This window comes from Polistes dominula, unplaced genomic scaffold (assembly GCF_049000335.1).
Source record: "Polistes dominula isolate Pdom_NZ unplaced genomic scaffold, Pdom_raw_medaka contig_28, whole genome shotgun sequence".
In the NCBI taxonomy this organism is placed as follows: Eukaryota; Metazoa; Arthropoda; class Insecta; order Hymenoptera; family Vespidae; genus Polistes; species Polistes dominula.
The window spans coordinates 476822-494915 of NW_028300879.1; the positions used below are offsets into that span (position 1 = coordinate 476822).

General features: G+C 26.7%; 7 protein-coding genes across 15 annotated transcripts; 4 read left to right on the forward strand and 3 right to left on the reverse strand.

The window, feature by feature from the left end:
* The first annotated feature begins 55 nt into the window (after window positions 1-55).
* LOC107068521 (RNA demethylase ALKBH7, mitochondrial) lies at window positions 56-3900 on the forward strand. Of its 8 annotated transcripts, none has more exons than XM_089172458.1 (6): window positions 84-222; window positions 1004-1403; window positions 1491-1664; window positions 1954-2081; window positions 2152-2302; window positions 3767-3900. In XM_089172458.1, the coding sequence occupies exons 2-5, from the start codon at window positions 1128-1130 to the stop codon at window positions 2297-2299; spliced, it is 726 nt and encodes a 241-aa protein (XP_089028584.1). In that variant the 5' UTR covers window positions 84-222; window positions 1004-1127; the 3' UTR covers window positions 2300-2302; window positions 3767-3900. The 8 variants fall into 8 exon arrangements, with proteins under 8 accessions (XP_089028578.1, XP_089028584.1, XP_089028589.1 ...); XM_089172463.1 differs by lacking the exon at window positions 3767-3900 and adding an exon at window positions 2908-3204; XM_015324991.2 differs by lacking the exon at window positions 3767-3900 and adding an exon at window positions 2367-2890.
* LOC107068518 (potassium/sodium hyperpolarization-activated cyclic nucleotide-gated channel 1) lies at window positions 3239-5101 on the forward strand. The gene is made up of 7 exons (XM_089172523.1): window positions 3239-3454; window positions 3543-3705; window positions 3767-3900; window positions 4021-4208; window positions 4304-4509; window positions 4586-4795; window positions 4892-5101. The coding sequence occupies exons 1-7, from the start codon at window positions 3258-3260 to the stop codon at window positions 5099-5101; spliced, it is 1308 nt and encodes a 435-aa protein (XP_089028649.1). The 5' UTR covers window positions 3239-3257.
* Window positions 5102-5460: 359 nt separating this feature from the next.
* LOC107068520 (uncharacterized) lies at window positions 5461-6879 on the reverse strand. The gene has a single exon (XM_015324989.2). The coding sequence runs from the start codon at window positions 6537-6539 to the stop codon at window positions 5466-5468; it is 1074 nt and encodes a 357-aa protein (XP_015180475.1). The 5' UTR covers window positions 6540-6879; the 3' UTR covers window positions 5461-5465.
* Window positions 6880-6973: 94 nt separating this feature from the next.
* LOC107068523 (ninjurin-A) lies at window positions 6974-8666 on the forward strand. The gene has a single exon (XM_015324993.2). The coding sequence runs from the start codon at window positions 7735-7737 to the stop codon at window positions 8404-8406; it is 672 nt and encodes a 223-aa protein (XP_015180479.1). The 5' UTR covers window positions 6974-7734; the 3' UTR covers window positions 8407-8666.
* On the reverse strand, window positions 8470-10128 carry LOC107068519 (uncharacterized). The gene is given in 6 exon segments (XM_015324988.2): window positions 8470-8916; window positions 8919-9015; window positions 9096-9443; window positions 9520-9731; window positions 9822-9903; window positions 9989-10128. Coding segments are annotated over 6 exon segments (1104 nt in total). The 5' UTR covers window positions 10109-10128; the 3' UTR covers window positions 8470-8671.
* A 1563-nt stretch (window positions 10129-11691) lies between these two features.
* On the forward strand, window positions 11692-14538 carry LOC107068516 (Spaetzle domain-containing protein). 2 transcript variants are annotated; one of them, XM_015324980.2, is made up of 6 exons: window positions 11692-11822; window positions 12441-12642; window positions 12865-13064; window positions 13153-13209; window positions 13306-13409; window positions 13487-14538. In XM_015324980.2, the coding sequence occupies exons 1-6, from the start codon at window positions 11766-11768 to the stop codon at window positions 13725-13727; spliced, it is 861 nt and encodes a 286-aa protein (XP_015180466.2). In that variant the 5' UTR covers window positions 11692-11765; the 3' UTR covers window positions 13728-14538. The 2 variants fall into 2 exon arrangements, with proteins under 2 accessions (XP_015180466.2, XP_015180467.2); XM_015324981.2 differs by having other exon boundaries at window positions 13490-14538.
* On the reverse strand, window positions 14025-18048 carry Tpr2 (Tetratricopeptide repeat protein 2). Its single transcript, XM_089172520.1, has 11 exons — window positions 17505-18048; window positions 17264-17352; window positions 17026-17150; window positions 16751-16939; window positions 16350-16468; window positions 16107-16260; window positions 15860-16021; window positions 15593-15758; window positions 15353-15499; window positions 15109-15261; window positions 14025-14995 (listed from the first exon to the last, which is right to left on the reverse strand). Exons 1-11 carry the CDS (start codon window positions 17582-17584, stop codon window positions 14895-14897), a joined length of 1485 nt encoding a protein of 494 aa, XP_089028646.1. The 5' UTR covers window positions 17585-18048; the 3' UTR covers window positions 14025-14894.
* Window positions 18049-18094: the final 46 nt, after the last annotated feature.

Consider the following 18094-nt stretch of genomic DNA (forward strand, 5'->3'; position numbering starts at 1 on the left):
GTCTCGCGTACTATATACTTGTAATCGAAATCCTGATTAGTTGAGCGTCTTGTATCACAGCTAACTCTTTCCACCGCATTCTCGGTCAAACGAGCGAGGACCAAGCAACGCACTAATGGAAAAATTACTTCTTCGCGTTTTCAAGGTAGAAGGAACCAAAAAAAAACTCATACACGAACGTCAAAAGCAGCGTCGTACGTATTACGCCATCTTGCGACCATGGTATATATCATAGTCTGAACCCAATGCTCAATCATAGGACAGAACATCGCCCAGAGTTAACCTTTACTTTAACTTCTAACTTGCATTCTGATTGGTCGACACACGATTCCTCTTATATAAATTTAAGATAATTTTTTTCTCATTCATTGGCCAACTAAGATTAATCGATGACAATACAAATAAATAACAAAATAATATTAGTAACAATAGCAAAGACAAAAATAAATCTTTCTTCTTTTCTTCATATAAAAATTACATAATATATTATATTTAAATATCTGGATATTCTGAACGCACCAATCAGCGTTTTATACAACTTATACGCTAATTGGTAGATATCTTAATAAAAATCATTCGAACTGTGTTTCGTAATTAATGTCTCGATTAAATCTTTTTGTAAATTTATTTAAATAAAATATTTGGTAACATTAAATAATAATTTTAAGATTAATTTGAAATCAAAATTTGATGGTAGTATAATTATATAAATTAGGTATAATTTCAAATTTCTCTCTGATAAAGTTAGTTTAATATAAATGTGTTCAAAACTTACCATTGTATGTAGATAATACATTCTATGAATTTACAAAAATAATGATATTACTTATCTAAAATCATATTTGTTTCAGTTATATATAGCTCATTTAGTTAAAAATGAAAATATTATTTGAATTTATTGTGTATACATTTATTTTGTTACCTTTTGAAGTATAAATATAATATAATTAAATATATTTTAAATTTGTCCATTTGATGTCTTATTCAATATAAAATATTACAGATTTGTTTTTGATTGTGCAAATAGCAAAAAAAAGAAAAAAAGAAGAAGAATAAATTACAGAAGATAAAAGAAATTAATATTATTAATATATAATAAGATATTTTAATAATTATTTATAATAAATATGATAAAAGTTCCATTATTGCGAAGGATCCAAAATTATGTTTTCTATTCAGCTTCACAAAATATAACATTGAAATTATCAAAATGTACTATTGCAAATTTGAATAGTGTCATAAACAAAACCGACAAAAGTAACACTGCAAATTGGAAAGATGCTTTACATATGACTATGAAAATTTATCCTGACTTTATTATTGAAGAAGAAGAAATTTCTTTGATGAAAGAAATTGACCCATACATGCAACGTTTACGATATGAGTTTGCACATTGGGATGATGTTAGTATCATTTATATGATTTATATATAGTAGTCTTACTCCAACAATTTTATTCTATTTTTTTCAACAAATATAAATTCTTTATAGGCTATTCATGGTTACAGAGAAACAGAGAGAAAACAATGGAATGAACAAAATATCAAAATAATTAATCGAATACGTGAAAAAGCATTTCCACCAGGAATGCCGCAGTTAAGTTTAGTACATGTTTTAGATTTAACGGCTGACGGATGGATAAAACCACACGTTGACAGTATTAGGGTAATGTTTTATTTTTAATTGTTATATAATTATAATTATCTTTATTATTCTCTCTTTTATGAGTTTAAATAATAGCATATCATGTGTCAAGGCAATTACTTATCCAAGTAATAAATATGTCAATTGTTATTTTTGACTTTAGTGTTTTATTGGGAACTAATTTTTTCAACAAGGAGAGACCATTGACAATTGTAATATAATTATTGTATTTGTTCATAAAAATATTCTTGTATGATTTTCATTGTTGTGATGTTTAATATTTTAATGATATGTAATATTTTATAAACAGTTTTGCGGAGATGTTATTGCTGGACTGAGTTTATTGAGCGACAGTGTGATGCGCCTAACAATGGTTGATCATGAACAGGAATGCAGAGAAGATTTTCTTCTTCCTCGTAGATCATTATATGTTATGAGGTAATGATAATCACACTATGTTATGCATAATGTCAATAGTTCAATTAACATTGCATGAAATGAATTTCAGTGGTGTGGCAAGACAAAAATATAATCATGAAATTTTAAAATCTGAAGAATCATATTTTCAAGGACGCAAAATACCTAGAAATAGGCGTATATCTATAATATGCAGAAGTGAAGTAGACAAAAAACCAGAAGATATAAAAATTGATTAAATAGTAAGTATCTTATCAATTTAAACATTTCTTATATTAAAATGATAGTAAATTTTGTAATTAATAGATTGTAATCTATTGTAAAGAAAAAGCTTTATTTGTAAATAATTTCTAATTGCAAGAGTCAATCATTATAAAGAAGAAAAAGATAAGTACATAGGATAATAAGATGTAGTACATAAAATTTGATCTAATTAAGAAATACATTAGCTATAGTTTCTAATGTGTTTATTTTTAATAAAAGTATGTCATATTTATATGAAACATGTTTAAATTTTTTTGAAACAAAAGCGAACTACTTTTTATTATTTTTATTTATTCTCATAGTTTCATTTGTTACATAAAACAGTTTTTGTTAACTCAAGTAAAACTATTTAAAAATATCATCTATAGTTATAATAATAATATTGTTAAAATTTATTCTAAGTTTTCTGATATGGATTTAATGGTGTACATACCTGAGGAAGTGGACGGAGATAAAATTACTCAGGTCAACGATTAAATTATTATTAATTATATTATTAAATAATTATTAATTATGAAAAGATATTATATTGTTTATTTAAATAAATATTTTAAATTTCTAACAAATATTATTTCTTCTGTAGTTAACTCCAAGCACGGTTCATAATTGTGAAACATCAAAAATTGATATAAAAGAGGATATAATAGCAGGATCTTCATATATAAGAAAATTTTGGTATTGTTTCTTTTTTATATGCACAATATCATTTGAACATCCATTTACAAAATGGCGATTCAAAAATAAGAGAATATTAAATTATGAAATTAGTAGACACTTCAGATCTTATCGATATACGATACATCCTTTTAGTATTTTTAGGTTATTTATTTATATTATATTATAATTTTAATTATATAGAATAAATTAATTATACTCATAATTATAGCTCGCACGTATACATATTCTTTCCATAGAAAATATTGGGAAACAATAATGGTTATTATCGGCATTATAACTCTAATTATTAATCCTATATTTATTTCATTTTATATGAACAAGAAAGAACAATGGTACATATTTAGTAACGTCTTAGATGGTATTATTTTATGTGATATAATTATGTGCTTTTTTACTGGATATTACGATCATTGGACAAACATCGTTATTTTAGATCGCCGTTTAATCGCAGTGTATGTAAAGCAATTCAATTTCTTCATATTTATTTTACTTTCGATATTCACTATATTTACTATATTTAATAAAATATTTTTCAATTAGAAAATATATGAAAAGTACTTTTATAGTGGATGTTTTATCTGCTTTACCATATCAATTAATTGATTTTATAGTCTACAAATCAATTTGGTATTGCGCTATGTTCAAATTAATCAAGATTATTAGAATACGAGCAATTATTATTTATTCTCGAAGACTTTGTTGTGTGAGTATTTTGTGAAACTATTTCAAATGATTTTTGCAATTAGATTTTGTAACATTTTTAGATATATCATATGGATCGTCAATGGTATCAACTATTTGAAATGATTATGATTATCATAATATCTATACACTGGGCAGCATGTCTTGAATATTTTATACCATTGACAGTGTCCAATATTTATGGAAGAAACAGAGGGTAAATATTTTCTAAAGTCAACTATTATTATCTGAATTATGTTCCATTTTCAATAATTCTTATCAAAGAGAAGTTATTTAAATAACAATATAAATAAAATTGATGCACAAATTTCTATAGGTCATGGATTGATTCCCCTGCATTAAAGGAAAGAACAACAAATTATAGAAAATATTTAATTTGCTTGAATAGAGCTATTATTGCTCTAGTTTGTTCAGCTCATTATTTAGACACGAAAACGCCAGACGATATTTTATTAAATATTGTATTATCAATCATTGGTATTCTTGGTTTTATTTATGTTTTAGGTAAACAATGTAATTACAAATGGAACGTAAAACTTTTGGATTTAATATATATTTCATTTATTGACATATTCTCTATATTACGTATATACTTTTAGCACAACTTATGCACTTTATAATAACATTGCATTCGGCCACCAAAAAACACTATAAACATATTCAACAATTACAAGAATATATGAGGTATAAGGAATTACCTTATGCCTTACAATGCCGTCTATTAGAATATTTTAATTATTATAACAAAAAAGATTTAGATAGACATCAACGTATAATCAATCAAGTTTCCTCTTATTTGCAAGAGGTTTGAATAAATAATGATATTTGTAATATATCCAAGTAGAATTTATGAAAACGATCGAACCCTTTTATTCTTTCAGGAACTTATTTGGCATACTTATAAGAAATTTATTAACAATGTGCCATTATGTCAACATATTCCAAAATCAGTTGTCTCTCAATTAACAAATATGTTACACTCTGTAATTTATTTAGAAAATGACATAATAGTCAAAGCTGGCGAAGAAGAAGATGGACTCTATTTTATCTCATCTGGGACAGTTGCGGTTTATACCAACTTATGGAAAGAGGTTTTTCTGATGAAGCTAAATCACATTTTTTAATGACTAGTTACTTTTTCAATTGATATTAATTTATAAGAAGTAATACTTTATATAAATATTTAGGTTTGTCATTTAGGAGATGGAGCATATTTTGGAGACTTAGCTTTATTTGTGAAAAGTATGCAACATACTGCTAATATTATTGCCATAGAAACTTGTGAGATTTATATATTATATAGAGTGAATTTTCAAACCATTATGGAATCCCATCCAGATTTATTTAATATTTTATATAACACAGTGTTAAAGTTTGTGAAAAAACTTGAATCCTAAACTTAGCTTCGATTAACACGTTGAGCGCCACGTTAATTCTTAAGTTGAACGTCAACTATCCGTTTAGGCCGCTGCTAACGGGGATTTCCTTTAGAATTCGCGTAGCATTCAACTTATATTAAACGTTCACATTTTTTTTTTTATAACTAATTTAAAAAGTAGTTAACTAATGGATCATTAATTTTGCATTTTGTTTAATATTTCTCATTACTATTTTTAATATTTGGATTATTATTTAATTTAATTTACGGTTAAATAAAATTCTAATATTTAGTTTTTATATTATTATTACTTTCGAATATAGGGAAAAACTAATTTCCATATTAATGGAAATTTTCTATAATTATTTAAATAATTACTGTACTTAGTAGTGAAAAAAACCTTTATACTTTCGAGGATTTTTATAAGATTGTTGATAAACCGTCATAAGTCTCCAATGTTCCGGATAATCAGTATCTCTAGTGCCATTTACGACGCTAAAAGGTGGAGATAAAGTTTCTATACTAAAGGATCTTTTAGCAAATGGTGTTTTTGGTCGTGGTACATCTACCTTTTGTAGTAATCGTTTATTAATCGATTCCATACCCAAAGCTATTCCTACAGATGATCTGATTAATCTGGGATCATTTTCTTTTTTATTTTCACAAATTTCACCATTCCTAATAGAATATTGCGATTTAGAACGTTCCCGTAAAGTTGATTTTTGTTCGTTCATAAAATTCGTGCATTTGCAACGATGCTTCCGATTGTTTTGGTTTTCTTGTAAATTATTATCTAATAGTTTATCTTCATCTTTTTTTAAGAGATCCGTTTGATAAACTTCACGATACTTACTGTCGTTATGTGAACGCAAATGATCCCGTTTCGATTTTGGAACACCTTGTACGAGTTCAAAAATTGCCGGTGCAGCTCCACCTTCTGATCCATCGATGTGAGTTGGTCTCGGTGGCTCATAAATTGGATCCACTGGAGTTTGCCAACAAATAGCTAAATCCATTTTTGTTTCTGGTTTTTTGTAGCCTAATACAGAATCGCAATAATATTTGGATTCTATTTTGTTGCAACCGTTATTCGTACATCTGCTATTTTTACATCGTTCATTTAACAATGGCAAATGAAAAGATTCCTTTAACTTGAAATTCTTCATTACGTCGTCGTTTACTTTGTCAGGAAGCGGCTGATGCATTAAATTCTCTGCATGTAGCTTTTTTGCCATAGCAAATCTATTATAGCTATGTGGTAGTTCTTGGTAACTTTCATTTAATTCTATTTTACGGTTTCGTCGATTTTTAGAATAATCATTCATTATTTTTTTAATAGATGAAATTTTCAAATTACCTGACACGTATTTGGGCAAACAACATTCGTGGATTCTCTTATTTTTCGGAACGTCTATCACGCCTGGACACTGAGCACAACATTTTTTATAAGCTATCATCAATTTTTTACAAATAAAAAAAATCAATCGTACGATGAAACATAATAGATTAAATATTTATCCAAATATGACATGTTCGTTTTGTATTTAATTGTAAATTGTTGAAAACACTTAAATAGAATTTCTCGAATGTTTACAGGAATGCAGTCCTGAAAGTTTCAACATTTATATATATATATATGTATATGAATGTAACTGTTTGCTTGACAACGGACCGTTCAATAATTTTATCTCAATTCTTTCCATAGTAAATAAATTTCTTTTTTATATAAAAAAAAAGCATTAGAATAAAATCATTGCAACAGGTTGACGAAAAATAGAACAATATTTTCATTTCGAATTTTTTTTTCCGTGAAAAAGAAATTATAAAGTTAGACTTCATTTATTTATTTATTTAATTATTTATTTAAATTCACTATGTAAGAAGTCAAAAATGATATCATTGCAGCAGGTTAAGGAAAAGAAGTAGAAATGAGTCATGGAAAAAGATTCTTTTTGTTTTTTTTTAGAGACGCGTACTTTCACTTATATTTTTATTATCTCTCTTCTTGGATTTAAAAAAAATGGAATAAAGATCATTGGGTTTTCTAAGTTAGATTGCATCATTAAATGAATCAGCTATTTACTGTTAAGTGACCTTTTGTATATGTGAATCAATAGAGACTTTAAAACGTTCAGTAACTGTATGACCGTTCTTGCGTGACACTATTAATAATATCGATCTACAAAATATTATTTATCAAATTTTCCGACTTGTATAAGAAAATGAAATCTAAAGGATTAATTATTTTTCTGAATAGTAGAAAATATCATCTCGCGTAAGATTCTTCGAATCGTCTGCACGCGATTTCAAATAGAGACTAGAGCATTCATCTAATTATACAAAGAATGATTCATGACGTACATTTGAACGTATGAACTATGTTGTTCGCGTGTATTTAGTTATAATACAATTCAAGATTTACCAACGTTTATTGTGTTTCATTCGTTCGTTGTATTTGTACCGTTCGTTGGATTATCTTATAAAACGGAATAAAATAATATTGGATAACTGTTGTGTGTGATAAGTGTCATGTGTTTTTGAATGAATAAATCAGATCGATAACTCTAAATAAAGTAGTTGTTCTATTGTGTGGTGCTTCGTTATTAAAAACAAATAAAACAAACAATTAATTCGTTTTCCTATGTACTCGTAATGAATAATCTAACGAAAGATAATCACGATGAAATCATATATATGGATGAAATTCCCGATGAGCAGAAGCAATTATTATCTGCCAAATTGGAAAATGCACTGCCAAGTGTGGAATCACGCTTGGGTGGACTTCTCGAAACAGACAACACTTACAATCCACGGCCGACTTCGGGTCCGGAAATAGACGACCTAGAACCTGGAATTCTTTCACGTCCGGGTGACAAAGGTATTGACGATGGACTGTTTCCAGAATTACCATCAAATAATCCTAATGGACAACACCCTTCTTTTCCTCTGCCACCACCGATTCAACCATCGATACCAGATGTAAACATTTATCAACACAAAAAGACTCTTGCACAAGGAATGATGGATCTAGCATTGTTATCAGCTAATGCCAATCAATTGCGTTACGTTCTACAAACAGATGGTCGGCATCCTTATTATTATCCTTCACTAGCTATGATTAGTTCCAGTTTGCTTATTCAAATTATAGTTGGTATTGGATTAATTTGGAATAGCAGATACGACGTTAAAGTTGACGCGCAAATGTGTAAAGCTGATACAGCTAATAATTGGACCGTTATCGGTATATTTCTCGTTACAATTCTTAATGTTTTTATTTCGTCGTTTGGTGTAGTCGACTTAATATCAACTTCTCCCACATCCTAACATTTGTATACATTTATTTATAGCGTTTTAACGTCCGTTTTCTTGGAAATCAAAAATACTCTATTATTATGTGATAATATAACATATATTCATTGTATAATCTTATTTAATCGGGGATTTGGTTTTTTAGTATTTTCTTTAACAATATTTTTGTTCTTAGAAGTGAAATCTAGTGTTGATATATGATATTTTTAGGAAAATTCATTTAAAAAATATTTAATTATACATATGTTTTTTTTTTATATAAAAATATTACAAAACAGCATTAAACTCTAACGCACGATGGCACAATTGCTAATATATTTTTTAATTGTAACGTGATTTCTTCTTTATTTTTTCCAAGCGTTTCTTTTATTTGACTCAGTTGAACGGTTATATCCGTCAACCATTTATTAACTTCGCATTTGATGTCCGGTGTTCTCAATAAACGTGATGTACATTGAAAATCATTGTAGTATTTTGCATCATCATTTGCTTGTTTTGAGCAAATAGAATTTAATTTTTTTTCATAATGTGTTCTAGCAAAGAAACGAAATTAATTATTTCGTTCCAATTTATACTACTTTTATTAATATCTACAGATTTTTCATGTTCCTTGATTACAGTTATCTAAAACCAATGAGATTATATTACTAGCAATTTAATCTATGTTTACGTTTAGAAAATAATTCAATATAAAAAGAATATACCATCCAATCATAGAATATATACTCTTTTTCCATCCATTTTAAATGTACATCCAACATCGCTCCTATGTTATACAACTCGGACTTTAGTTGTTGCTTAGATTGAGTAAAATTTGAATCTGTATCTTGTAATACGAATAAACTTTTGACAAATGCAATATCCATAACGTTCATATGCGCAAGACAATCATAATTGAAGCTTGCACTGTGAGCTTTAGTTGACAATTTAGTTTTGATATCAATTAATTCGGATATATATTTAATATTAAAATTAACTTTACTATTGTGATGGATAATATTTTTTATTTGAGTATTCAAAGAATACGATGTTTCTATCATAGATATTTCTTTCTAAAATAATATTCTATTTTAATGATGATGTATTTATTATTCTTAACATTATTTTTCTTAAAGTTTCCGTATTTACCAAAGATAAGTCAGGGGATGAACATTCCTTTCCTAAAATACTGGATATCAAGTTGATTCGTATGACAATGTTTAAAACATTTTGCGTCGCTAAAAGCCATGCAAATGCTAATAGAAGTACTCTATTGTTACAACAACTTTCAGATAAATTATAAAACTCAATCGCTGGATATTGTAAATAAGCAAAATATAATTTTGTAGCAGATAATTTATCTACAAAATATATTCGTTATAACAAAATAAAATGGTCCAATAAATAGTAACAAATAATATGTATAACATCCGAAAAATTAACAAACTTACCGTATTCCTCAAAGTTAATATTATTTTGATTTTCTTTCGCCGCGTACAAACTTAATATGTGCAATATTGTCCATAATGTATCCTAGATAATAAAATATACATTAAGATAAGATAATACTCAGAGCAAATACGATGAAAATAAATTCGTTGTTACATTAGAGACTTACAGATTGTTCCTTTGGATCATTAAATTTAGATAACCTAAAACATTCTGGTTGAATTGCAACTTTGATTGATAAATTCAAATGTTTGCATAATAATTCAATAATATTTTTAATATCTGACATGATTTAAAGTTATAGTGATCATTCATTGTCATCATCACACACACACGTGATCATTAGACACATAATCATCACACTTTGATAAATTATTTGATCATATGTAATCAAAATAAAGGAAGAAAAGAATGAAATAATTTTGTCAAGTAATTGACCGAATAAATGAATGAATTAATAATAACTTAAATAATTATTTTTCTATATTTTATTATAGAAAAAAAAAATTAAACAATGTTCAAAAGTTAAAATAAATACAATGTAAATAAAATGAAGTGTGTTTAATTAAATTGTGTCTAGAAAATAAACAAAATATTTAAAATTTTAAATAAAATTAATTTTAGAACGATCATAAAAACCACTTTCGTGATAACAATTAATAATTGTGGTATTTTTTTTTTCTAATCCTGATGATAAAATTCCCGATTACAATTAACAGAGATGACGCGCATTCGACTGATGGATGAGCCAAAGGATTTAACACAGTCCCACTTTTATTCCCAACGCACATCTGTACCTTTTAAATGTACAATTATCAACATGCTATCATAAGGTCTTTATTTATTGGACTATAAATGTTTATTCTTGATCACTTGTGTAGAATCCATCAGCGTAGACGAATAACATTAAATATTAATCCTAAAACAAATGTTATCATTCAAAAAAAAAAAACATAGTTGGGAATTAATCATAAAGTTCGTGCGATCCTTATATTAAACTTCTTTATAATTTTTAACATCACGCAAGTAAATCCGGTTTGCAATATCTTTGTAACTTTGTGGTTTTCCCTTGACAAATGACCACAACTGATTAACATATACTGTTTTCCTCCTACCAGTACTTACTTTTAATACAATGAACTATTAATTATATTCTCTCATTCTCTGATTATACCATTATGTGCGAGCAAGTTTTTCCTCGAGTGACTATTTAATTAGATTTTAATTGAACTGATTCATATAAAACTTTTCATTTTCATTTTCATTTTGTTATACGAACCAAACAGAGTTTTAAGAAAAATAGACAAAAATATATTATACAGGGTGAGTCACGGAATTCGTAAAACATACATTGTATGAAACAAAATGTTTTCTACATTTTTTTAAACATTTGTGATAATAAACATTTATTTGTGTACTCGGCAATTTATTCAGCAAGTACTCAACAATTTTAGATATTACATAGATGATAGTTTTTTATGCGGAGTTTGATGCTTTATCAGAATCCTGAAAAAAAATTAGGCATTTCATTTAAAAAAAAAAAAAATAACGTTGACTTTGATATTTAATTAAAAAAAAAAATGACCTTACAAAAAAGTTTTATTTACCATTACATTTACCCCATAATTTAGTTTCTTTTTATCTATGTAAGAAACATTTTTTTATACAATGTATATTTAACGAGTTATTTTAAAATGTTACGTTCCGTGATTGACCTTGTATATATGCTATATATTTATGATGCATACATGTATGCGTGTGTATATGAATATACATATATACATACATGTATATAAGTAAATATATAAAGTGAAGGATAAAAGAAGGAAAAAGAAAGAAACCAATTTTGAAAGAGTAGGAGAAGAATCACCTGAAAGAAGTTACAAGGAAACAAATTAAGGAAGTGATTTGTTCTATCGATAAAAACATTCAATTGAATCAAGAAAATGACAAAACAAGATACTTTAAGCCGTATTTTCTTGAATACCTGCCTTATATTATTGGTAAGTTTTTAATTTTTATATAAGATTTATGTGAATAATTTTGATCTATTGAAATATATATGTTACTATCAATGTGTAATGCTGTCATTGTATAGAATGACCAGGCGACCTTTAAATTTCCATAGTCGTTTCACTTACAATAGCTTGAGATCACTACCCCCTCTGTGCTTTAATACACCTGACTGAAGCACACTATAAGATGACCAAGCAAACTGTGAAACATTGTTTATTAAACTCATTGTCCGTTTTACGTGACATTATTCTACAGAATGTCTTTGAAATGATTTTAGGATAACAATAGATATTATATTAAGGTTGAAGATGATATTTATTTAAAAGATATTTGACACACGTAGTCCTTGCATTTTACTGTACGCGGGAAATTCAAAAAGTACAAGTTATGTTTTCTCCAATATTTGTTAAAATTACGACATCTTTTTTTTTCTTTTTACATTAACTTTTCATTCATTATTTTATAAGATGTGTTAACGTATAATATGACGAGTATGTAATACGTAGAAATGTATGTAATTTTATTTATTTATACAAATTACATTTTTCAGAACTCGTGAACAGTTTAAATTATTTTGTTATCTTATGATAATATTTATATTGCAGTTTTTTAAACATGTTCGTACTTATCCGCAAGTAAAAGTTGATAAATCGATGCAAAATGGAAATCAGACAATTGCTAGATTTAATAGAGAAAATCAATTATCAATCTCTGAAAGTAACTTCACACATGGACCTAATACAAATTCAAGGGCTCGATTATTTCAAAATGATAATCCAGAATTACTTAATCAAGCTAATAGACATGGTAAATGAACCTGAACTTATTATTTAAATAATTTGTTAATACTTATTTTGATTTGTTTTTCATACTTATACATTTGTTATTTTAGATAGATTGATGAACTTAAATCAATAAATAAATATAAATTATAAATATAATTTTCTATGTGTACGATTTGGACAATAATATAAATTAGGAATTAGTAAAATATTTGTAATTTTTCTATTAAACATTTTTCTTCAACAGATCGTATAGACGGTAAATTTGTTTTTCCAACGGACAATAGACCATATACCGATTCATTATCATCAATATCGTCACGAATATTGGCACCAGTTTGTCATGGATCAACTTATTGCGAAAGAGTATATGATTATCCCGAAGAAACAATAAATAATGCTATTCAACAAAATAGTAGTATACAATTTTTTGCGACAACAGATGTGGTGAGAAATAACTTTTTCTTTTTATATATATTATATCAGATGTTTTACTACAAGGTAAAATAATATAACGTTTACCATAATATTTTAGCTACCCGATATTACAAAGAGAATTGGTGTAGGTAATACACCTCTTTGTGCATCTAATGTAAGTTTTTATAATCAGAAAAATTCTTATGCATTATCTCTCATTTTGTTTTTAATTCATTTTTTAAGTCTTATTTTTAATATTACCATTCAATAGGAAAAAATAATTTATCCAAGATCAGCAGAAAGTAAGACCAAGGAATGGTTTGTAATTGTAAATCAAGATAATTTTAAACAAGGAGTACGAATCGAAACATGCGGGTTAGTAAAACTTTATTTGACATTATAGAAATAATTATGAAACAATCAAGTAAAATTAAATTAATTATTATTATTAGTAGTAGTAACGAGAATAGCATGTGCAATATAAAAGGAATGTCACTTGCCGAAGGTTACAAATCAACATGCAAACAAAAATTCATTTATCGTCAAATGGCTGCCATTTCGAAAGATGGTAAAATTTTTCCAGAAATGTTTCGTTTCCCATCGAGTTGTTGTTGTCACGTTAAATTTACTGTAGACCCAGTTGGTAGATTGGGAATTCGTAGTAAAGCATTGACAAGTAAATCATTACTTTGATTTATTAAATTTATATTGCGAAATATTTTAGTTTCGATAAATAATGCTACATATATTTTTAAATAATTATTATCATTTTTACTAAATAAATCAAACAAATATTGAAACATAGGCCCTAATATATTAACTCAATGTCGCCCGCAACAAAATATTTGGATATCAGACAAATTTTCACAATCTATTGAATTATGATCTTATAATAAATAAAAATAAGAACAAAAGTGACATTTGTAATTCATGCCGAATATAAAATTAAATAATAATAATAATTATTATTATTATTAATTGAATAATTAATTAATTAACTCAAGTTAGTTATGTATTTTCTTCTTAATTGAGAACATAAAATATACAACAAATTACATCGTGTGAAAGTAATCAATTTAGCTTACATATTTTAGTAATAAAACATATTGGTATATATGTATATTTTATATACATAAACATATATATATGTATAACTTTTCAATTCAAATATATTGTATATTTTTAAGCAAAACCTAAACCCATATTCCAAATCTATCCATATTCTTTCTTTTCGATATAAAAGATTTACATTTAGGTGAACAAAAAATATTTCACTAGAGTAGCTGTTAATTTTTATTATCATTTCTAATAACAATAACAAGGACTGACTTTTCAATATGTTTTTTCTATACGTGTCCTCTTTTTGCTAAATTTAATTCTAAAAATATTCGGAAATAGAATAAATGAATTGTTGTGTGTGTATATATATATATATATATTATGCAAAGTAAATTAAGTGTACGAATTTAGAGAAAATATTTTTGCAAAAAAAGAAAAAAGAAAATCTATATTAAATATTATCATTCTAATCAATGTTCAAACATTAATCACAAAACCAATTTTTATGAAAGATCTTATACTTGCTATATTGAAAAAAGAATGAGACTAATTATTTTATTTAATTTTGTTTTTCTGTTTTCATGGATTAAAAACATGTGAAAAGCAAAATTTATACAAAATAATCTACTACATTATACGACTTTGTACATAATGATGATCTAAATGTCAAGATCAATAAATATATAATTAATTAATACGATTGCAAAAGGGAAAAACATTATATTTTTTTTTTTTATATCAAATAAACTAAAGTATTATAATAAGATATACTGTCATATCATGATGCGCTTTGGAATGTTATTAACCCAAATGAAAACTGTAGCCATTGTAAAATTCAGTACGAAATTGAAAGCCCGCATCTGGAGAAAAGAACGTTGGGAACATTCCACGAGTATCCATGTCTGAAAAAACAATGTTTATTATTAAATACATTAACGATTAATTGTAAATCATGATTTGTTAAATCATTGTTTACAAATTTATTCAATGAATAATGAATAATAATTTGACAAACCTTGCATACTGCTGTCATTGTCATCAATGTCATGACCATTATCATAACGCAAACGTTTCTTCGGATCCGATAGAATACCATATGCTTCTCCAACTTCTTTAAATTTCTTTTCTTGTTCCTTCTTTTCCCCTTCAGTTGCATTAGCATGTCGATCTGATAATTATTCAAATAAATATTAACATTATAACACATTTTATTTACGGTATATTATATAATTAATTAGATTTATTATCGGTTTTGATACCTGGATGATGAACCATAGCCCGTTTCCTATATGCTTTTTTAATATCATCGGTTGATGCGTTTTTATCGATACCTAATATTTTATAATAGTCTTTCCTTTTCGATTTTTTCAAAGCCATTTTTGCTTCCATAAGGAATCTCTTATTTTCTGTAAAATAAATATTAAATATACATAGTATTAATAAGTTTCTATTTTAATGAATAATACATAATTGAATAATTATATGTATAATATTCGTACCACGACTGTTATCTATTTTACACGCTTTTTCAAAATCACGAACAGCATCTTCGTATTCATTTAATTCCAAATAAGATGATCCTCTCCTAAGCAAAGCTTTAAGATAATTTTCATCGAGTTTTAAAGCTTCTGTGCATTCTGTTATCGATTCCTTCACTCTTCCTAACTGTAGTAACAAAGAACAGTTTTTTTTTTTACTTAAGTATACAACAAACAAAACATTTATTCTTACATGTAATTTAATATACAATATTTGTTTCAACTTACTTTAAAAGCTGCTGTTGCTTTATTAAAATGAAGTTTAGCATTAGTCATTATATTTTGAGGATCTATAGTTAAAGCCTCTGTAAATAACTTGTAAGCTTCTTGATAGCGTTGCATTGTAAATGCTGCATTCCCATCTTCTTTCTTTTTTTTAAAGTTTTCGCTCTCTAAAAGTAAGACAACGATTAATACTACATATATTCATTTTATAAATGAATTTACCATAATAAATTATAAGTATTTTTATTACCTTATAAATTTCCAATGCCTTATCGTGATCAGGTGCTAATCTTAATACTTGTTGAAAATGTGCGAAAGCTCGCTCAATGTTATCTTGGAAATACAAACACATACCACGAATATAAATAGCATCCGCATTTTGTCTATCAATATGCAAAACATCACTGAAAATATAATAAGAATATTAAAGTTATAAATAAATAAAATATAATTCAAAGTGAATAAAATCTTTGTTAAATAAATGTTAATCTACTTGGCAAGTTTTTGTGCTTCTTCGTATCTTCCTAAGAATGCAAGACATTCGGCTTTGATTAATTTAAATCTTGTGCACGATGTACTAACATCGCAACATCGATCCATACAATATACAACCTATTAACAAAAAAAGACAAAACATCGGTTTGCAAAGTATACTTCAACTACAGAATTTAAATGATTAACGATATGAATATATAGTATTTGTCGGATGTGGCAAACACATATTAATATATATTTTGTTTCCATTGCTTTTGTGTCTTCTATTCATTCCCCAAGTAGACCAGACAGAAGTTAAGTTATGAAACATGCTGTATAATAGTACTAGATCCTTCAAAATCTTTGCTAACAATATTGTTAGCAGTGGAAATGAGCATTACATTTACACAAACCTCTAACCTTACGGAAATCTTTCACTGCGTAAGCAGTATCCGCATCCTTAAGATACTTCTGTATATACTCCAAGTCCTTTTTTTCAGTAGCTACAGATGTATTATCAGGATCTAATTCCAAAAGTTTAGTTATATTAGTTTCAGCTTCTATGATATCACCCAAAATCAATGAACATTTGATAATCCTGCTGTATGCCTAGGAATATAAAAATCATAATTACATAAAAAAAGAAATATTAAGCGAATAAATCATAATATTTCATTGAACATAAATGTATGTACTTTGAGAAACAATGGGTCCAATTCAATGCACTTTTTAGCATCAACTAAAGCGTTACGATATAGGCCAAGCATCATATAACAGGCTGCTCTGTTACCATAATAACGTGGTTCATCTGAACACATCTCTAGAATCATCATTATTATCATTTTTATTATTACTATTATTATTATTATTATTTCTATTGATTATAGAACAAGAGATTAGCTTCATTATATAAACTGGTATAAATATACTAACCAATAACTTCATTATATCCGGTTAATGCTTTTTTATATTGTTTCAAAGAATAATATTGATTTGCTATTTCTTTCTTTGCCTCTGCCAATCTAAAGACAAATTGTTACACAATTTTAATATAATTACATAATTAAAAAAAAAAAGAATAAAAAAAATTAAAGAGTGGAAAATTTTCTTTTCATCAATATGTAAAATAATTCCAAATATAAATAAAATAATATAAAATGGACTTTATACTCACTCTTCAACAACCGATTTGTCTACATTCATGGCGTTGGAGACAGGTTCCAATTCTTCGTTCATTTGTACTTCACTCGCCATAATTAATGTTATTAAGTACAATTAAAAATGAAATAATGATAAATAAATCCATTCAATGTAACATTGTACTAGTAATAAATGTTATTACACGAATAATTTAAAGAAAAAAAAGTATGTATATTTTTATGATAATGTACAAACGTTCAATATTCAATATTCAATGTTACAACAAGAAAGGGCTAGAGAACTGTGTGTGTTGTGTGTGTTTCGACAATTATATTGAACTATGTAACATGCGGTTACAATAAAATATCAGCATTCGTAATTTAAATAACAATTGGAATACTGAATGCTTCTTAACTTTATAAATATTTCATCCTATATCGTTTGAAATATTATTATAGAACACATATTTATAGATAAACTATATTGGCCAACTAAAACCCTGTCGTATTTTTTATCAGCGACTACATAAAGAAGTGGCTTTAAGGTGACTTAAGCAACTGTACTACACAACCACGCGTGATTTGCAACTAACTTTAAAACACAGGTTAGGCATAATTGAAACAA

Excerpts from the sequence above, each read along its gene's own strand:
- LOC107068521 (XM_089172452.1), top strand. The coding sequence starts at position 1,128 with ATGATAAAAGTTCCATTATTGCGAAGGATCCAAAATTATGTTTTCTAT. Across the intron at positions 1,404-1,490 it reads AGTTTGCACATTGGGATGAT|GCTATTCATGGTTACAGAGA; the intron begins GTTAGTATCATT and ends AATTCTTTATAG. Across the intron at positions 1,665-1,953 it reads CACACGTTGACAGTATTAGG|TTTTGCGGAGATGTTATTGC; the intron begins GTAATGTTTTAT and ends TTTTATAAACAG.
- LOC107068518 (XM_089172523.1), top strand. The coding sequence starts at position 3,258 with ATGGTTATTATCGGCATTATAACTCTAATTATTAATCCTATATTTATT. Across the intron at positions 3,706-3,766 it reads ATTCTCGAAGACTTTGTTGT|ATATATCATATGGATCGTCA; the intron begins GTGAGTATTTTG and ends TAACATTTTTAG. Across the intron at positions 4,510-4,585 it reads TTTCCTCTTATTTGCAAGAG|GAACTTATTTGGCATACTTA; the intron begins GTTTGAATAAAT and ends TTATTCTTTCAG.
- LOC107068520 (XM_015324989.2), bottom strand. The coding sequence starts at position 6,539 with ATGATAGCTTATAAAAAATGTTGTGCTCAGTGTCCAGGCGTGATAGAC.
- LOC107068523 (XM_015324993.2), top strand. The coding sequence starts at position 7,735 with ATGAATAATCTAACGAAAGATAATCACGATGAAATCATATATATGGAT.
- LOC107068516 (XM_015324980.2), top strand. The coding sequence starts at position 11,766 with ATGACAAAACAAGATACTTTAAGCCGTATTTTCTTGAATACCTGCCTT. Across the intron at positions 11,823-12,440 it reads ATACCTGCCTTATATTATTG|TTTTTTAAACATGTTCGTAC; the intron begins GTAAGTTTTTAA and ends TTTATATTGCAG. Across the intron at positions 12,643-12,864 it reads TAATCAAGCTAATAGACATG|ATCGTATAGACGGTAAATTT; the intron begins GTAAATGAACCT and ends TTTCTTCAACAG.
- Tpr2 (XM_089172520.1), bottom strand. The coding sequence starts at position 17,584 with ATGGCGAGTGAAGTACAAATGAACGAAGAATTGGAACCTGTCTCCAAC. Across the intron at positions 17,151-17,263 it reads CGGATATAATGAAGTTATTG|AGATGTGTTCAGATGAACCA; the intron begins GTTAGTATATTT and ends TGATGATTCTAG. Across the intron at positions 15,500-15,592 it reads TAAAATAGATAACAGTCGTG|AAAATAAGAGATTCCTTATG; the intron begins GTACGAATATTA and ends TTTATTTTACAG.